General features: G+C 41.2%; 1 protein-coding gene across 3 annotated transcripts in view; it reads right to left on the bottom strand.

Annotated features, from left to right (window-relative positions):
* LOC109632240 (protein phosphatase 1 regulatory subunit 35-like) overlaps positions 1–15376 on the bottom strand; it is a 52071-nt gene that overhangs the window by 9961 nt on the left and 26734 nt on the right. The window contains exon 6 of one of the 3 annotated variants that reach the window (XM_069537477.1): positions 10754–11206. The exons of the other annotated variants lie outside the window; for them this stretch is intronic. Within the exon in view, the coding sequence (XP_069393578.1) occupies positions 10908–11206 (299 nt within the window). The 3' untranslated portion in view covers positions 10754–10907. Of the gene's footprint in view, positions 1–10753; positions 11207–15376 lie in introns of those variants that run through there. 3 annotated transcript variants of the gene reach the window in all.

The raw sequence follows: 15376 nt of genomic DNA, 5'->3' as shown, positions 1-15376 counted from the left end.
TGATTGGGGCATCCACATTACAGCCTCTAAATAACGCATTATTTGCCACAAAACTCTTTATTTACTATGAATCGCCAGCACTAATCCCCTGTGAGTCCAAGTTGCTTTGTTTACATCCCGGGCTTTCACTCGTCACCTGTGCTGCGGCTGCGCGCCTCAGTGACGATCGGCTGTGTTTGTTTACACGGAGTTTGCTGCTGCTGACAACACTGTCCACAAGAACACCACCAGTTTCTATCTATTCACGGATGTGCAGCGGTTTGTTGATCTCTGGCCAGCTGTTCCTCTCTCTACCGCCGCATCCTCCTTTCAAGGAGCTCCTCATCTGTGTACTCTGGCTCAAAACGGTAAGGGCGTCCATCAAAGTCAAAGTCGTCGTCCACATCTTCAAAATCTGATAAGTATTCTGCCATGTTGCGCTAAACTAGCTGACTCTGACTTAGAGCTTTTTATTTGTCGTCTTACAGGCAAATACACATACACGATGACTCTGCCAGTCGTTGTTGGCATCTCTGTGAGGGTTGTTGTTCATGTGTCTCCCCAACCCTCGAAAAACACTCGAGTATCAAATAGGCAAACAAAACACCAAAAGAAGAAAACAAATATAAACAAATACAAAAAACAGACATACAAGACAAAAACAAAACAAAAAAAAAGACTCAAACCAATCTGTGTTGATTATTATGGTCATAACACCAACATTCTGGACCTCTAACATTATGAAAAAAGAAAAAGGTCCCAACAGTCAGAATATGGGCATTGAGAGGACTATGACGGCAGTCACAGAGAAAGAAAGAAGGAAAAATAAATACATAATAAATAAAAATAAGGAGTTAGGCAAAAGACAAGCTCTTGATATGAGTTATGAACTGTGACCAGGTTCTAACATATTAATCCTCCAACCCGTGTACTGTGTACCTAATTTTTTTCCAAAGCCAATCCCAACATCGTCTCTCTAATCCAATGAACATAGGCAGGAGGATTCTTCCCCTTCCAATTCAGCAGTATCAGACAACGGGCATGCAACGATGCAAAGGCAATTGCATTTTTGTCGAGACGGGACAACTTTAGCTCATCCCTAACTACACCGAAGATAGCTATCAAAGGGTCAGGCTGCAGTGTTTTGCCAGATATTGCTGAGAGTGACTGGAAAACTGAAGACCAGAAGCCATATAATGATGGACATGACCAAAACATGTGTCCCAAAGAAACAGGAGAATATTGACATCTAGGACAGTTTGGTGCAACATTAGGGTATAATTTAGACAGTCTGTCATTAGAATAATGCAACCTGTGGACAACCTTAAACTGAATCAAGCCATGTCTGATACAGAAAGAAGAGGTGTGTATACGCTGTATGGTATTTTTCCAGGTATCTTCTGGTATTGTTTCTCCAACCTCTCCTTCCCATGCTGCCTTGATTTTGTCCCATGTATAAGTGCAGCTATCTAGAAGTAATGCATATATTTTCGATATTGCTCTTTTATTGAGTGGGTTTACATTAAGGACTAAATACAGTAAATCTTTGATGGGTGAAGACAGATAAGTTGGGATGATGTTTATATGTGTGTGAGCAGTGCTCTTCTTATGCCATATATCTTGCTATATGCTTTTCCCGATCAATTCAACTTATTGTTCATCGGCCCACAAAATGTTTTCTTACCACTCAAAGGTCCAACAAATCTAAGACCAGCCCCATGCCACTTCTTCCAACATGCCAGTTATCTCAAGCAGCCGGTGGCATGGTTAAAAATCATAGAAATCATTGACCACCTAGCACATGTCTCAGTAATCCTAAAACTGTAAATGTAAAAGTAGCTTCCAAACCTGTCTTAAAATCAACAGCTGAAGTAAGCTCTGCTTTTCTTTTTATATTTTTGTTTGGGAACAGCCGATTTTATTTTAAGAGTCCAACAAATAGTTTATTGGCTCAACACTCAAAACACACAAACACAAAACAAAGCTAGCTTATTTTAATATGGACTAAGCTAATGAGAAGATTTCCAACTCTCTCAGAGTACACCCACATTTGGGAAAATCAGGTGACATACTGTAGAGGCAGTACCATGTCTTGCTCTGGCTCTCTGTTCTTTTCTCTCTTATTTTAAAAAAAATTGTTTTTAACTCTCTTCAAACAAAACAAAACATCAACACCCTGACAAAACATACAATACAAACTGTACAAAAAGTTTTCTGGAAGCTGGTGAAAGGAGAACTCAGGCAGCAGCTGATCTCTTATGCAAAAGATTTTAATGTAGACTTGTTGCATCAAGGAGACCAGAAGGGGGAAAAATTAAAAAAACGTCAACAGAGTAACATGAGCAATTATCACCCCCAAGTCTGAAAATGCAGGTGTTTGCATCCGATTGGATAGTTAAGCCTAAATATGCATTCCTAAATCACATTGTGTCCTTACATCTTGCCACTGGCAAAATATGCAAAAGAAATATATCGCAGACTAAACTAATGCCATGGAAAAAGGACACAAGATGTCTGCTAAAGAGGGAATGCCATAGAGCAGAGAAAATGTGGAGAAAAAAGCTAATTGACTCAGAGAAATTCTCACAAGATCCCTCCTCACCTACAACAAAGCTGTGAGAGACAGGCATATTTCTCTAAAGTAATTAATGAAAATAGAAACAATCTTAGGTTTTTATTTTCCACAATTGATCACCTTTTATATCTGTCGCAGCGCTCGGAATATACATGTCCTGCCTCACATTTTGTTTGCAAGAGTTTGCTGAAATTTTTGATAACAAGATAATAAATATCCGTACTGTTGTGGAAAATCTGCTGATCAGTGGTCAACTCATCAATGAAGAAAGCATTCAGGAGCCCTTTGATGTCTTATGCTGAAATATTTATTGAAGTTTGGCCAAGGAGAAAATCAAAATTCATCCATACAACATCTGTGCATGATGCTCTCTCATATTCTGAAGTCTGCTTTCCTATGGGTGTGCTTGTTCCTAAACAATCAAATGTATTTTCTAGTTATGGAGACAGTATTGCCTGCTTACGCAGTCTCATATCTACGATGTCTAGGGAGTGAAGGCTTTGACCTTCGCCAAGCTCTCGCACTTCCCAAACACAATAGCCTGTTGCACTATGCCCCAGGGAGGACAAGAGACAGTGTGAACATTCCATAACACATGCCAGTATTGTAAATGCCATTGATATATCAAATAACTCAATCCCAACCTCTTCCCAGACAACTCAAAATTCTTTGAGAAAAATCAGTGAAGCAGAATTATTGCACAATTTAAGTCTTCCAAATGCTCACTGGATGCAATCCTGACTAGATTTTTAAAGATGTTTTAGGCAGTTTTATTCTCAATGTTTTAGACATTTAAATTGCTCACTGGAAACTGGAAACTGAAAGTATCTTTCCAGATGCACTTAAAACAGCACTGGTAAAGTATTGCACAAAATGCATTAGATTATATATACAATACTTTTAATGTGGAAGAACTCCATACTGCAGATTCATTGTCTTGGTAGTGCACAGTTTAATCCCAAACCATATTCAAATACATAGTTGAATATCCACAGAATATAAGGACACAAACTTTGTTTGAAATTAACTTATCTCTGCAATAATGCCATACTTTTATGTTTCCTGTCATTTTATTAGGGATGGACCTGAGGGACACAGCTGTGCTGACCATGTCCTGTCTCTTATGGCAAAAAAGAAAAGAAAACACTGTTTTTATCTGAAGTTTATCAAATCAGAAAGTAAAAGATGAACATTGTTGTGATAACAGTGTTAATTCTACCAACCATAATGGATAGATTAATTGACTCAATATTATCCATGATGCTTTGCAATGACTGCCAACTGTAAGCAGTTGCAGGTCATCTTTAGTTGAGGGAGGAACACATGAAGTGTTGTGAAGATGAAGCTTGTGAAGGTCATCCTCATGACCAGCCTGAAGCTGCCGATCTCCACCATGTTGCTGCTGCCACAGTGGATTCTGAGGACATCAGGTGTTGCAGTGCTTCATGAAATGAAAAAAGTCACGATAAAGGATGTTTTATGCTGAAATCATTGTCACATCTGTAGATATTACGGAACATAGGAGAAACACGATTATTTACAGATACTGTACTTACAATACAATAATTAAAATACTTTTGACACATGTAATATCAGCTGTGTAATAGCAGCTAAAAAATTAGGTTGTAATAGTAATCAGTATCACATGCAACTTACACATGCAGCTTATTAATATTAACTTATTAAAATTACAATCAAATGACAACACAACCCTTTACTAAAGGTAGTTAAAGTTTGAATTTCCCTACAAGGATTAAAAAAGTATTTCTGATTTTGATTCTGAACTTGCTTCAAACTGTTCATTAGACATGTTAAATAAACTGTAAATTACCACAATAACAAACCACTTGAGACATTTAAGTATATGTAGTACGATCATGATAATAGATAAATCACTAGGTTTTTTTGTTGTAGCGGGCAGCATGTAGCCTAGCTCCTTAGCCTGAGCTAACCAGGTAATGATGAGCTCTGTGGGTGTCGCTTAATTGTCAATCTTCACTCAGCCCACCTAACATCCACTCACACGCTTCCTCTTTGCCCATTTATGGGTTAGCCAGGAACTAGGAGGAGTCAGGCCCCGGCAAGATGGTGCTGGGTGAAACGCCCACTGCGAGCCTTGTTTTCGCTCTTCAGAAACCAACAGGTGACGTCACAGACAGTACGTCCATCTTTATATACAGTCTATGGTCCTGATCCATAAAGGGTTTTTTGGTGAGAACCGTGGTCTTGGAGATTTTGGCTTCCGAGAGAGTATTGTTGGCGCTAACTCCAGAAAATTTTATTCAAAAGGGACAGAAAAGTTTTCAGTTAAAGCAGACCGGGGTTTATGGGGAAAGCTGGACCCCAATTGCGTCTGTAATTACTGTTATGGTAAGGGTCACTGGTGAAATTAATGTCCAATGTTGAGAAAAAAATCAAAGCCTGTTTATTTACGAGCAAAACCATCTGGGGCGGCTGTGTCTTTGCATGCTGAAGAAAGAGGCTGTGTTATTGCCGATGTACAGACACACACAAAAAGTCTTCTTTAAAGTCAGTGATTGAGGTTCCGGTTTGGGATCAATAACAGACAAATACCTCGACTCATGAGGAGGTTGACCCTGGTTATACAGCATTTGTGTCTGATGGTTATGTTTCACTGGTCGAGAGTGAGATGAAAGTGTCTGTAAGGATATTAAGAGATTCAGGGGTTCTAGAATAATTTATTGTGGAGTCTGTATTGACCTTCTCTCCTGAGACATACACTGGTTCCAGTGTTGCGGTCCGAGGGATGGGTTTGACAGTCTTTTATGCTACACAGTATAAATTGACACTAGTCTCAAATCTGGTGCAAGGTGATGTGATCATGGGAGTGTGCCCTTCTTTGCCTATGGGGGGAGTACAGGTCATCTTAGGAAATGACCTGGCTGGCAATAGAGTGTAGCCTGATGCGCCAGTGGACACTCTATCCTCCCAGGTAAAAGATTCTGAGTCCTCTAAAACACATTCTGTTGTACTTAACAACTGTGCAGTGACACGCGCTATGGTTATCCCTGGGAGTGCAGTGACTCTTGACTACTCCCACCACTCGCCGTCGACATTGATGATCCACTCCAAGGGGGTGCGCCGAATCCTGTTCCAAGCCACTCTGCGCCGAGCCATGATGAGGGAAGAACTCCACCCTGGAGGGCTGGGGACCCTGCCTGCCAATAATGCTTACATATCACTTGGTGCACAATCACGGCCAGAATGGAACTCAACTCCAGGACAAGGAGGTAGAGGTCGCAATGATCATTACCACGTGGCCTATGACTAAGATGAATTTGATGGCTTGGGCCCCCCCTTGAGGAGAATGAATCTGCAATGCCAGCTCGAGTCCCTGTCAAAGGACAGAGAGCACTCCGACCCAATTAGTCGGGAATCCAACGTAGACGACTACCTTTGGGAGGTTGAAAGTTGCCTCCTTTGGGGGACCAGACATTATCAGAACAACTCCGGAGACTTTCACGACTGACACTGCCCCTTTGTTGATTTTGTTAGACCTCATCTGGTAAGGCAATGCCAGTGCATTTACACCTCAGTAGTGATGGGGTGAGCAGCTTGTGAGTGTGGTTCCTCAACTCCACCCCTCATTCTTTGTTGGGGCGGACCTTTTTGTCAGGCTAGGCACAAAGCTGGATACCATTAATCAAGTCCTATGGTCCCAGGTCAGTGCCGAAAGATACACATTATCTGCCAAACAAGCTCAAATGTCATCAGGGCAGACCATCCCTCAGACATGCCAGGTGTCCAGTGCGATCAATAATCATCCCTCCGCGATCTGCGGGAGCACCAATCCGTCTCATAATCCTCAAGGGACAATGGATACCTGGTCCAAAGGCTTTCTTCCAGCCTTCTGGGAACTTAACTTGACAGTCTGTGGTACACCCATGCTTGAGTTAAATAATCAATCAGCCTATTTGCTTGTCCAGAACCTGACACACTACCCCGTTCAGTTAAAAGCATATTGAGCATTAGGAATGTTGATAGACAGCTCATTCCATATTTTGAACCTGTCAATGGGGAGCTTCCCCCATCCCTAGTCAAGAATGGTGAGGTTGACTGAATTCTTTTCACGTCTCTGACCAAAATGATCACTGTCATGCGTCATGAGTCACTGCAAGACAAAACCATCTGCGGTGTCTCATTGACAACCGAAGGTGACATGATTGTATATGCTAGTGCGACTCACCCAGGAGATGACACCTCATGTAATGTGCAACCAGAGGAACCATACCCCAGTTTTGAGACTGAGATTAACCAGCAACTTGAAAAGGCTGACGCCCTGACAACAGCTTAACAGAGAGACATGCTTGAGAGCCGATCACCTTCTCGGTGAAGCAAATGATGTGCTACAGTCTGACCTGTCCTTGGCATCAGCTTACCATACAGTGATGGATGAGATGAGGATGTTTTTTTGGTGAAAGAGCTGATGTTTAGCTACCACTTCAGGTCCTGGACGATAAAGGTGCTTATGAAGCAATATGATTCCACACAGTGTCCACTGGAGAGTCACACAGGGTGATGGGGGCAGGGGCAGGACTTGGCTCTTAACTGAGACATATAACTGAGAACATGAATAAAATAACAGTATTTACTTTTAAAACTTTGATTAGACAAATCAGTTTGTGACATAATGGAAAAGTGTGTCAATGTTCAAAGTATTTGTACATAAGAAAATGTCTGAGAGAGGTGAAGGGAGCAGCAATGGCACAGGTGTCTGCTGCCTCAAAGACATTCACTGTTTACCTGCTGTTTGTCAAAGTGTTCTGTTCTGTTGCCAAGTGCTTTTAAATATTAAAGCATGATCACATCTACCTTATTTGTCACCAACTCCTGAATGACAAGTTTTAAAATGCATAAATGCTTAAAATTACTCCCCTTCATAAACACATGAATAGCAGCTACATAAACTGACCAGTTAAGAAGTCAGGCCAAAAACTATCCATCAGGAAGCAGCAGGGTGCAGTGAGACAGGCACCCTCCAATTTATCTGAAAGATTATGTCACTACAGTTGGTGTTCAACATATGCCTTCATGCAGAGCTACACAGGAAAAGGAAAACGGCTCATCCAGCCATACTCACTCCAATTGACACCTAACCACACCTCCTCTGGATCAAGGATCTGGATGAAATCAAACAACATGAGGAGAAAATGGAGGCAGAAATGACTTGCAGTAAACTGGATAACTAAGAATCATGAATCGGAGTGTCTTTACCAATCAACTTTCAAGAGCTAGGAAGGTCAGTCAAACAACAGATAAAGCTTGAGGAGGCTAAACTGGTTTCCAGTCTATACCAGAATAAAACCTCATACACAACTATTTTCCCTCAAGAGAAAGCAGGGGGTGTAATTTCACATTCTCCCCATTGATCTCCCTTAAACGGTACTGTCACTCCATGTGACCCTGTTTCAGCTGATATATCTATGCAGTCTGATCAACTGGAAGTTAATAAATATATATAGTCAATGATGCGCAATGACATGCCCACCTCTTCTTCCAGTCCAGTCTTCTTTCAGTAATTCAGTCAGTCCCTACCTTAACACATCAGAGGGTATCTAAATCACGGTCAACAGCCTATAGTATCATCATATCTGCCTCTTGCTCCCCCAACTATTAATCCAGTGCAGCTGGTGACCTCACAGCCAAATCTTGCAGCTGTTGATTTCCTTTTCCTATGACTTGCCTAAACCCAGACTGCCCTGAAGAGGGCTCTGAATACTCTTGTTGGGAGTCAACCTCATCTCTCAGAACAATATAAATATCAGAATTAGCTCAATCATCCTAAACACCTCAGTGAGAACAAGCCTGCAAGGTCATATATCTATGACACTCAACCTTACACCTCAGAGTAATGGACATTTTTAGATCTAACTGTTTGACTTGAATATGCAAAGTGAGTTCAGTTAAAATAGCCTGAATCAGCATTAAGCTCTAATAGGAATGTTTACTTGGGTGTTATACATGGGAAATGTTTGTGCACTGTGATTTGGATCAACTGGTGAATTATTTGATAAAATATGCAGTCTGTACACTTAGGAAAGAGAGATCAATGTCCACCTTCTCCACCATGCAGCAGGTTGCAGGATGTCTGATCATGGATCAATGGTGGCGTGAACGAGGACAGCTGTGTGTTTCAAACTTTGTGTATAAAAGCCAGCTTGTCAGAAGAGATAGTTGTCAGATTCTTGAGCCTGGCATGGCTTTAAGAACTCTGTCCCTACTTGGCCAAATACTAATACTGTAAATGCAAATTCTCACCACAAATCACCTTACATCAACGCCACCAAGACAAAAGAGATGGTGATAGACTTTTGCAGGAAGTTGCCCCAGACCACACAGGTGAACATCCAGGATGTGGACATTGAGATCATAAAGGACTACAGATACCTGGGTGTTCACCTCAAAAACAATCTGGACGTGTCCATAAACACAGTGGTCCTTTGCAATAGGGGCCACAGTCACTTCCATCTGCTGAAGATGTGGTGGCTTCCGCAGGGTTCTACGCAATTGTCTGCTGGGGGTGTGGATGCACTGAGAGGGACAGAAAAAGACTAAATAAACTGGTTAGGAGAGCCAGCTTGGTCTTGGACTGCCCTTTGGTTTCCACTGAGGTGGGTGAGAGGAAGATTCTAGCAAAGCTGTATTCAATCATTGACATCCCCTAGATGACACCATGGGGTGCCTTCATTCCCACTGCTGTCAGACTGTACTACATCATCTGGACATTTTATTCTTATGTACAAAACAGATTTTTACTTGCCTGTACAACCATCCTACATATAATGTACACTACTCAGCATTCATTTTTATTTGACTTTTAATTCTTAATTTTTATTCTATTGCCTTTATATTCTTGTCTAAATCATCACAAAAGGTTTCCGCTACAACACAAATCAATGCCACCACTTACCTACTCCAGACTGCACTGGAGTCAAATAATCGTTCAACTCGATGGTCGGATTTCCAACCTGTACCAGATCCAGGAGAATGAACGACTGTTGGACTCAGTGGCTGCTAAGGCCTCCCATATTCCTGCCAACAACACCACGCTTCCCTGGCTGGTCATAAAAATCATGTATGAATCTTGTAAAAATCATGTATGACAACCTCCATTTGTGTCACATGATTTTTAGATCAAAATTTAGGAAAACTTGTTAGCTTTGCAGAAATGTCACACTATGAAATCTATCAGAGCTAAAATTTTGGCTGTATCCATTTTTTTTAACTTTAGTTTTCCGTTGCCCCTATTGTTAATTTTGAGAGGAAATTTCTGGAAGGAGCACTTAAATCACACTTTTGTAACTCACCCCAATGGTCACATTTCTTAACTCTAACTCTATCAGATGGACTTATAGTTTGTTTGAGGAGTGTGCCAGGGCTTAGATCTGTCTCTTTTCCAGTGGAGCAAGAACAGATGCAAGCAATCAGTGAGTTTCTATGGCAACATGATACACACACAGAGTAGAGGGGGACAGTTGAACTATTTAAGATAACAACTTTCACAGTTATCAACATTTTGATTTAGTTTAGTGGGTACATAACTTGAACAGTGAATCAGTGGTTGTGAGTTTAAGACCAAGTAAGGGCAAAACTTTTATTTTGCTCTTTACTGCTGCATTCCGAATCCTTTTCCTCTCAAATAGAGGCTGGATTTACAAAGATAATTACAGGTTGTTACCAAGAAACCCAAAAGGAGGCTGGATTTTCAAAATAAAACCACCAATAAGAGACCCTCACTTCTTACCATCTCAGGGCTATTGCTTTGAAAATCCAGCCTCTATTCATGTTTCTTGGTAACATCCTATAACTATCTAGGGGGGTTCTATTTTGAAAACCCAGCCTCTATTAGAGAGAGAGGACTCTGTTACCAGGAAACTCGAAAGGCCGGAGTTTCAAAGTAAGACACTTCTGCTCGCCTCTCTCTGTGTGGGTCTCTCTCTTAAATCAGCTAGTCTGTCTGTCTCTCAAACTGACAGTCTCTGGAATTTCCTGGCATTTCCAGAGAAATTTTGAATGTGTTATTAGTTGGTTTTTTCTAGTTATTATTATTATAGTCTGATTGTCAGTAGTTATTCCTCTGTCTGCTTAGTTAAACTTAACACTTTGTTCCACATCTACACAAACATTTTTTCAACTGCATGACCTGAGGCAGAACACATCAATGAATGAAGGTGTGAGTGAAGGTAAAAATAGTTTATTGCACAGAATTCAACTCAACCCTACTCAGATTAAAGTAATTTCAATACTAATTAGAATATTATTACTACTTAATTACATCATATCAGTCTGTCTGATAAGAACCTTACTACCTCCAGCTGATCAGAGGTCTTAGTCAGAGCATGGCTTCCCATTGTCTCTGTCTTCTGCAGAGGTCAAAGGATGAGTAAATGGGTCGTGACGATAGGTTGGGCGTCAATTTTACATTGTCCTCCTCTGGTGGGAGGGGCTTCTGTCTGAGTAAGTCAGAGGACATAAAAAGGAAGCGGGATGGGCCATCTGCTGCTGTGTTGTCATGGAAGAGGGGACGGGTGGTCAGCCTGTCCTGAAGCACCAGGCTGATCAGCTGATCCTTCTGCAAGTTGACACTGACCAGAGAGTTGAAGAGAGACTGTGAGCGAGAGACATTTACCACTAGAGTGAGAGAGAGAGGGAGAGAGTAGACACTTAAAAGCAGAATGTACATGGACTCAGGAAATCCCAAAGTAAATACAAAGGAGCTATAAAGCTATAATTTTAACAGTCTGCTAGTGTTCAAAATTTCATCTGAAGAGGTAAGGTCATAAGAGTCACAGCAGAAATATCACTCTAGGCCTGACTTCAAGTAAGAATTTTAGATTGTGTTCATCATCAAATTGTGTCAGAGACAGAAATTGTAATCAGTTATTAACATCAATAGTTTTTTTTTTTAGTTTTAGTTTATTTCATTGTATGCCAAAGCCAGTTGTTGTCCTTGTCTATCATTTGCCCTGCCTGTTGTGGAAACACCCAAGAAACACCCAGAAAATGAGTTTTTCTTTTTGATACTTTTTATACTTAATCAACTCATTGCATATTCGCTGTATTTTTCACCTTTATGTAGAGTTCTACTAATAATTTTGTGCTTTTCAAATGCACTGTTAAAAAAATAAGTCAACCATCCGATCTTGATGAACTAATTATTCAAGTGTACAATACTGTACATTCTACAATTTGTTGACAATGTAACAACTGTCAATGGAAGCCAAAATCATTAACCCCTTAAGGGCTAGATTCAAAACCACATCGAAAATCAAAGTCAAAAATTAATATCACAGGATGACCAAACTTGTGGAATTTTGGGGCCCACTGCACCAGCGTAAGGTCTGATAATCGTCCCGGTACCTAACAGCAGTCAGGGTACTGTAGCCTATGACATGCAGGTCTGTGAGAGCCTCCAAGGATATGCCTCTCCAGACCATCAATGACACACTACCAAAGCAGTCATGCTGGGTGATGTTACAGGCAGCATAACATTCACCACGGCATCTCCATACTCTGTCATGCCTGTCACTTGTGCTAAGTGTGAACATCCTCTCATCTTTGGAGAGAACAGGGTGCAAGTGGCAGACCTGCCAATTGTGTTCTCTGGAGAATGCCAATGGAGCTGTACAGTGCTGAGCTGTGAGCACAGGTCCTACTGGAGGCTGACGGGTCCTCGTGCCACCCTCATGAAGTCTGTTTCGTCAGAAACATGCACACCAGTAGCCTGCTGGAGGTCATTTTGAAGGGCTCTGGCAGTGCTCCTCCTGTTCCTCCTTGCACAAAGGAGAAGATACCAGTCCTGCTGCCAGCCATGTCCAGCTCCTACGGCCCTGTCTAGCTCTCCTTGTTTAACGGATGGTCTTCTGGTATCTCCTCCATGCTCTTGAGACTGTGCTGGGAGACAAAGCAAACTTTCTTGCGACTGCACATATGGATGCGCTATCCTGGAGGACCTGGATTACTTGAGCAACCTGATTGGGCTGCAGGTACAGCCTCATGCTACCAGTAGTGACAAGGACAATCACAGAACACAAAACTAGAGATGATTCAGTCAGGAAGGTTAAGGAGAGTGCAAAACCATTTCCTTTTGGGGGGGTTTCTAAATTTTGCCTCCCCATTGCACCCGTTGTCACTTTCATTTGCACCAAAGGAGGGGAAATTGATTCACAATCACTTCTGCCATAAAATGGACAAATTGATACCCCTGAAGTTAAATGACATCTCTTTGTGATGTATGTGCAACATGTGGGTTTTTAGCATATCTGGCAGAACCATCCAATGCTGTAACCTGTTATTAAAAGGGGCCATTCACTTTTCGGTATGGATTTAACGATACATGTATCTGAATTGCACATGTCCCAAACGAATACAGCAAATCCACGTGTGGAAATTATTTGCGTGCGTCTCAAATTCCGAAGGGCAACTTTAGCAAAGGACCGGAAGTGCTGTAGGCTTGTAGGGAATATCTAGCTTCAAATTCTTCAAGTGGTCTGCACAGGAGCCTTTGCCCAGCAACACAATGATTCAGGTGGGGCTGATTTCCTCATCACTACAACATGCCAACTCCAGGCCTATCTCCTCCTCAGCTGCGCAAGCAAGCTGTTTATCGATTCTACCTGATCGCGGATCCCATCCCGAGCAAAATCCATTGCTGGTCCCCCGTGGCGCTTGTTCGCATCTACAAAAGAACCAGCAAAGCGTCTTTTTCCAAAGCCCTGTATGTAGGCCATACATAGCTCAGTCTGCTAATATCAGATCAAAAATATTACAAGGCAAAGACATTAATTAAATTAAATTTTATTTATATAGCATCAAATCATAATATACATTATCTCAAGGCACTTTACATAGAAGGTCATATTACGACCTGGTATCTGTGAACCATACTTGAGCCTACATGTGTAGCCAAAAGCCTGACTGCATGTCTCCTTTGCTCTGAAGACAAAGGAGGGCTTCCAGAACTCATTCTCCCAGGGTGCTTCATCTTCACACAAAGGTGGTAAAACTGCTCCTGGAGACAACTTTCAACCACTATTGGTCACTGTGTGCCCCATGAACCATGAGGTCACAAGGCCAATAAAAGCAGAGGAAACGCAGGGGAAACCCTCTCCTCTCCCTCTTTTCCTGCTGACCGCTCCTGGAGGAGTCGGTACTGCTCCTGCTCTCCCGGCAGGGGAGACTTCCTCTCTACATAAGCTAATCAACTTCAAGCAGGCCTGCCTGGTTAAGACTAAAACCTTCCAAAGGCAGCGACGCAAGCCTGCCTAAGAACTTCAGCACAATTGGCCACGACACAGGGTCTGACCAGCAGATGCACAACAGGAGCCACAAACCAACAAGACCACTTCACTGGACTTCAAACAGCACATCCAAAAAAGACGTTTCCCCCTTTTTCATGGACTGGTAACACAACTGGGCTTTATTATTACGCTAGGCTAAGCAAAGGACTGTTTGATTCTATTTCTATTTCACGTGATGTTTGTAAGTTTGACTTGTGTTGTTGTGATATTTGGTAATCTGTTATTTGAAAGTTAATTTTACTTCTGTTATGCTGTTCCTTTTATCTGCATGCATGTAACTACTTTCTTTAACCTGGCACCAACAACTCACACACTCATCTCCACAAACTAAACACATACATGTGTCCTCATAGTGGCCAGCCGCCATTTTGAATTTCACTCTCTCACACACACACACGCACACACAGCTGCACATCTGTATATAGTAAGTACATCTTTTGCTAGTTTGTGTGTTAATACTTTAACCATTTTCATAATGAATGTTTTTCTTTAAAACATGTCTTCATTAATGTTGCATAAGTGTGAATTTTGCCAACCTCTACACTGTCAAGAACTCCATATCCTTCAACTTTGCTAGCTATTGATGTGGTAATTTTGGTTATAGTAATTTTTTAAATTATTAATCAGAGTTCCAAATTTGTAGTCAGTAATTTCATGAGACTTATTCAATAAATTGGCTAACTTTTCCCTTCCTTTGAAGAGTGGTATCCCAATTTATCTTCTATCAATTAAATAAATTATTATTTAATATTAATATTTTGAATATTAATATGAAATATTTATCTGATAGCCAAATTTATTGAATGCCCAAAAGCACACCATTTAATGGTGCCATGTTTAATGTAGTATAATCACAACAGTCAAGACCTTAATATCTTAATATAAGAAGAACCGTTTATTTTCTGTCAGGATTTAGAGTGCATCACAGCACAGAGACGGCACTTGTCAAAGTTACAAATGACCTCCTAATGGCATCAAATTGGCATCAAAGGAACCACCTTAAGCTGGTTTGAGTCGTATTTTTTTTACATCTATCTCAGTTTGTTCATGTCAATGATGAATCCTCCATGCATACTAAAGTTTGTCATGGAGTCCCACAAGGTTCTGTGCTAGGACCACTCCTATTCAGTTTATACATGCTGCCTTTAACATTATTTGGAATTACTCCATTAATTTTCATTTTTATGCCGGTGACACCCAATTATATTTACTGATCAAGCCTAATGTATCCAATCAGTTAACTAAACTTCAAGCATGTCTTAAGGATATAAAAGTTGGATGACCTACAATTTTCTGGTTCAGCTCCAGTTTAAGGGTTGTCAACGTTTCCTTCACGTCCTTCCTTCCATCATCTATTATTTCAGAAATAGCCACGTCCCTATCTTTTTTTGAAGTCATGGACTTCTTTCGAGGATTTATGAGGCAGTACCTCTGCATGCTCATTAGCGTCCTCTCCATTAGCTAGAAAGGCGTTATTATCTTCGTCAGAGGGCTCAACTAT

The sequence above is a fragment of the Paralichthys olivaceus genome, chromosome 13 (genome assembly GCF_024713975.1).
Source record: "Paralichthys olivaceus isolate ysfri-2021 chromosome 13, ASM2471397v2, whole genome shotgun sequence".
In the NCBI taxonomy this organism is placed as follows: domain Eukaryota; kingdom Metazoa; phylum Chordata; class Actinopteri; order Pleuronectiformes; family Paralichthyidae; genus Paralichthys; species Paralichthys olivaceus.
Note: the sequence above shows the minus strand (reverse complement) of the source record. Positions and strands in the feature narration are given on the sequence as shown.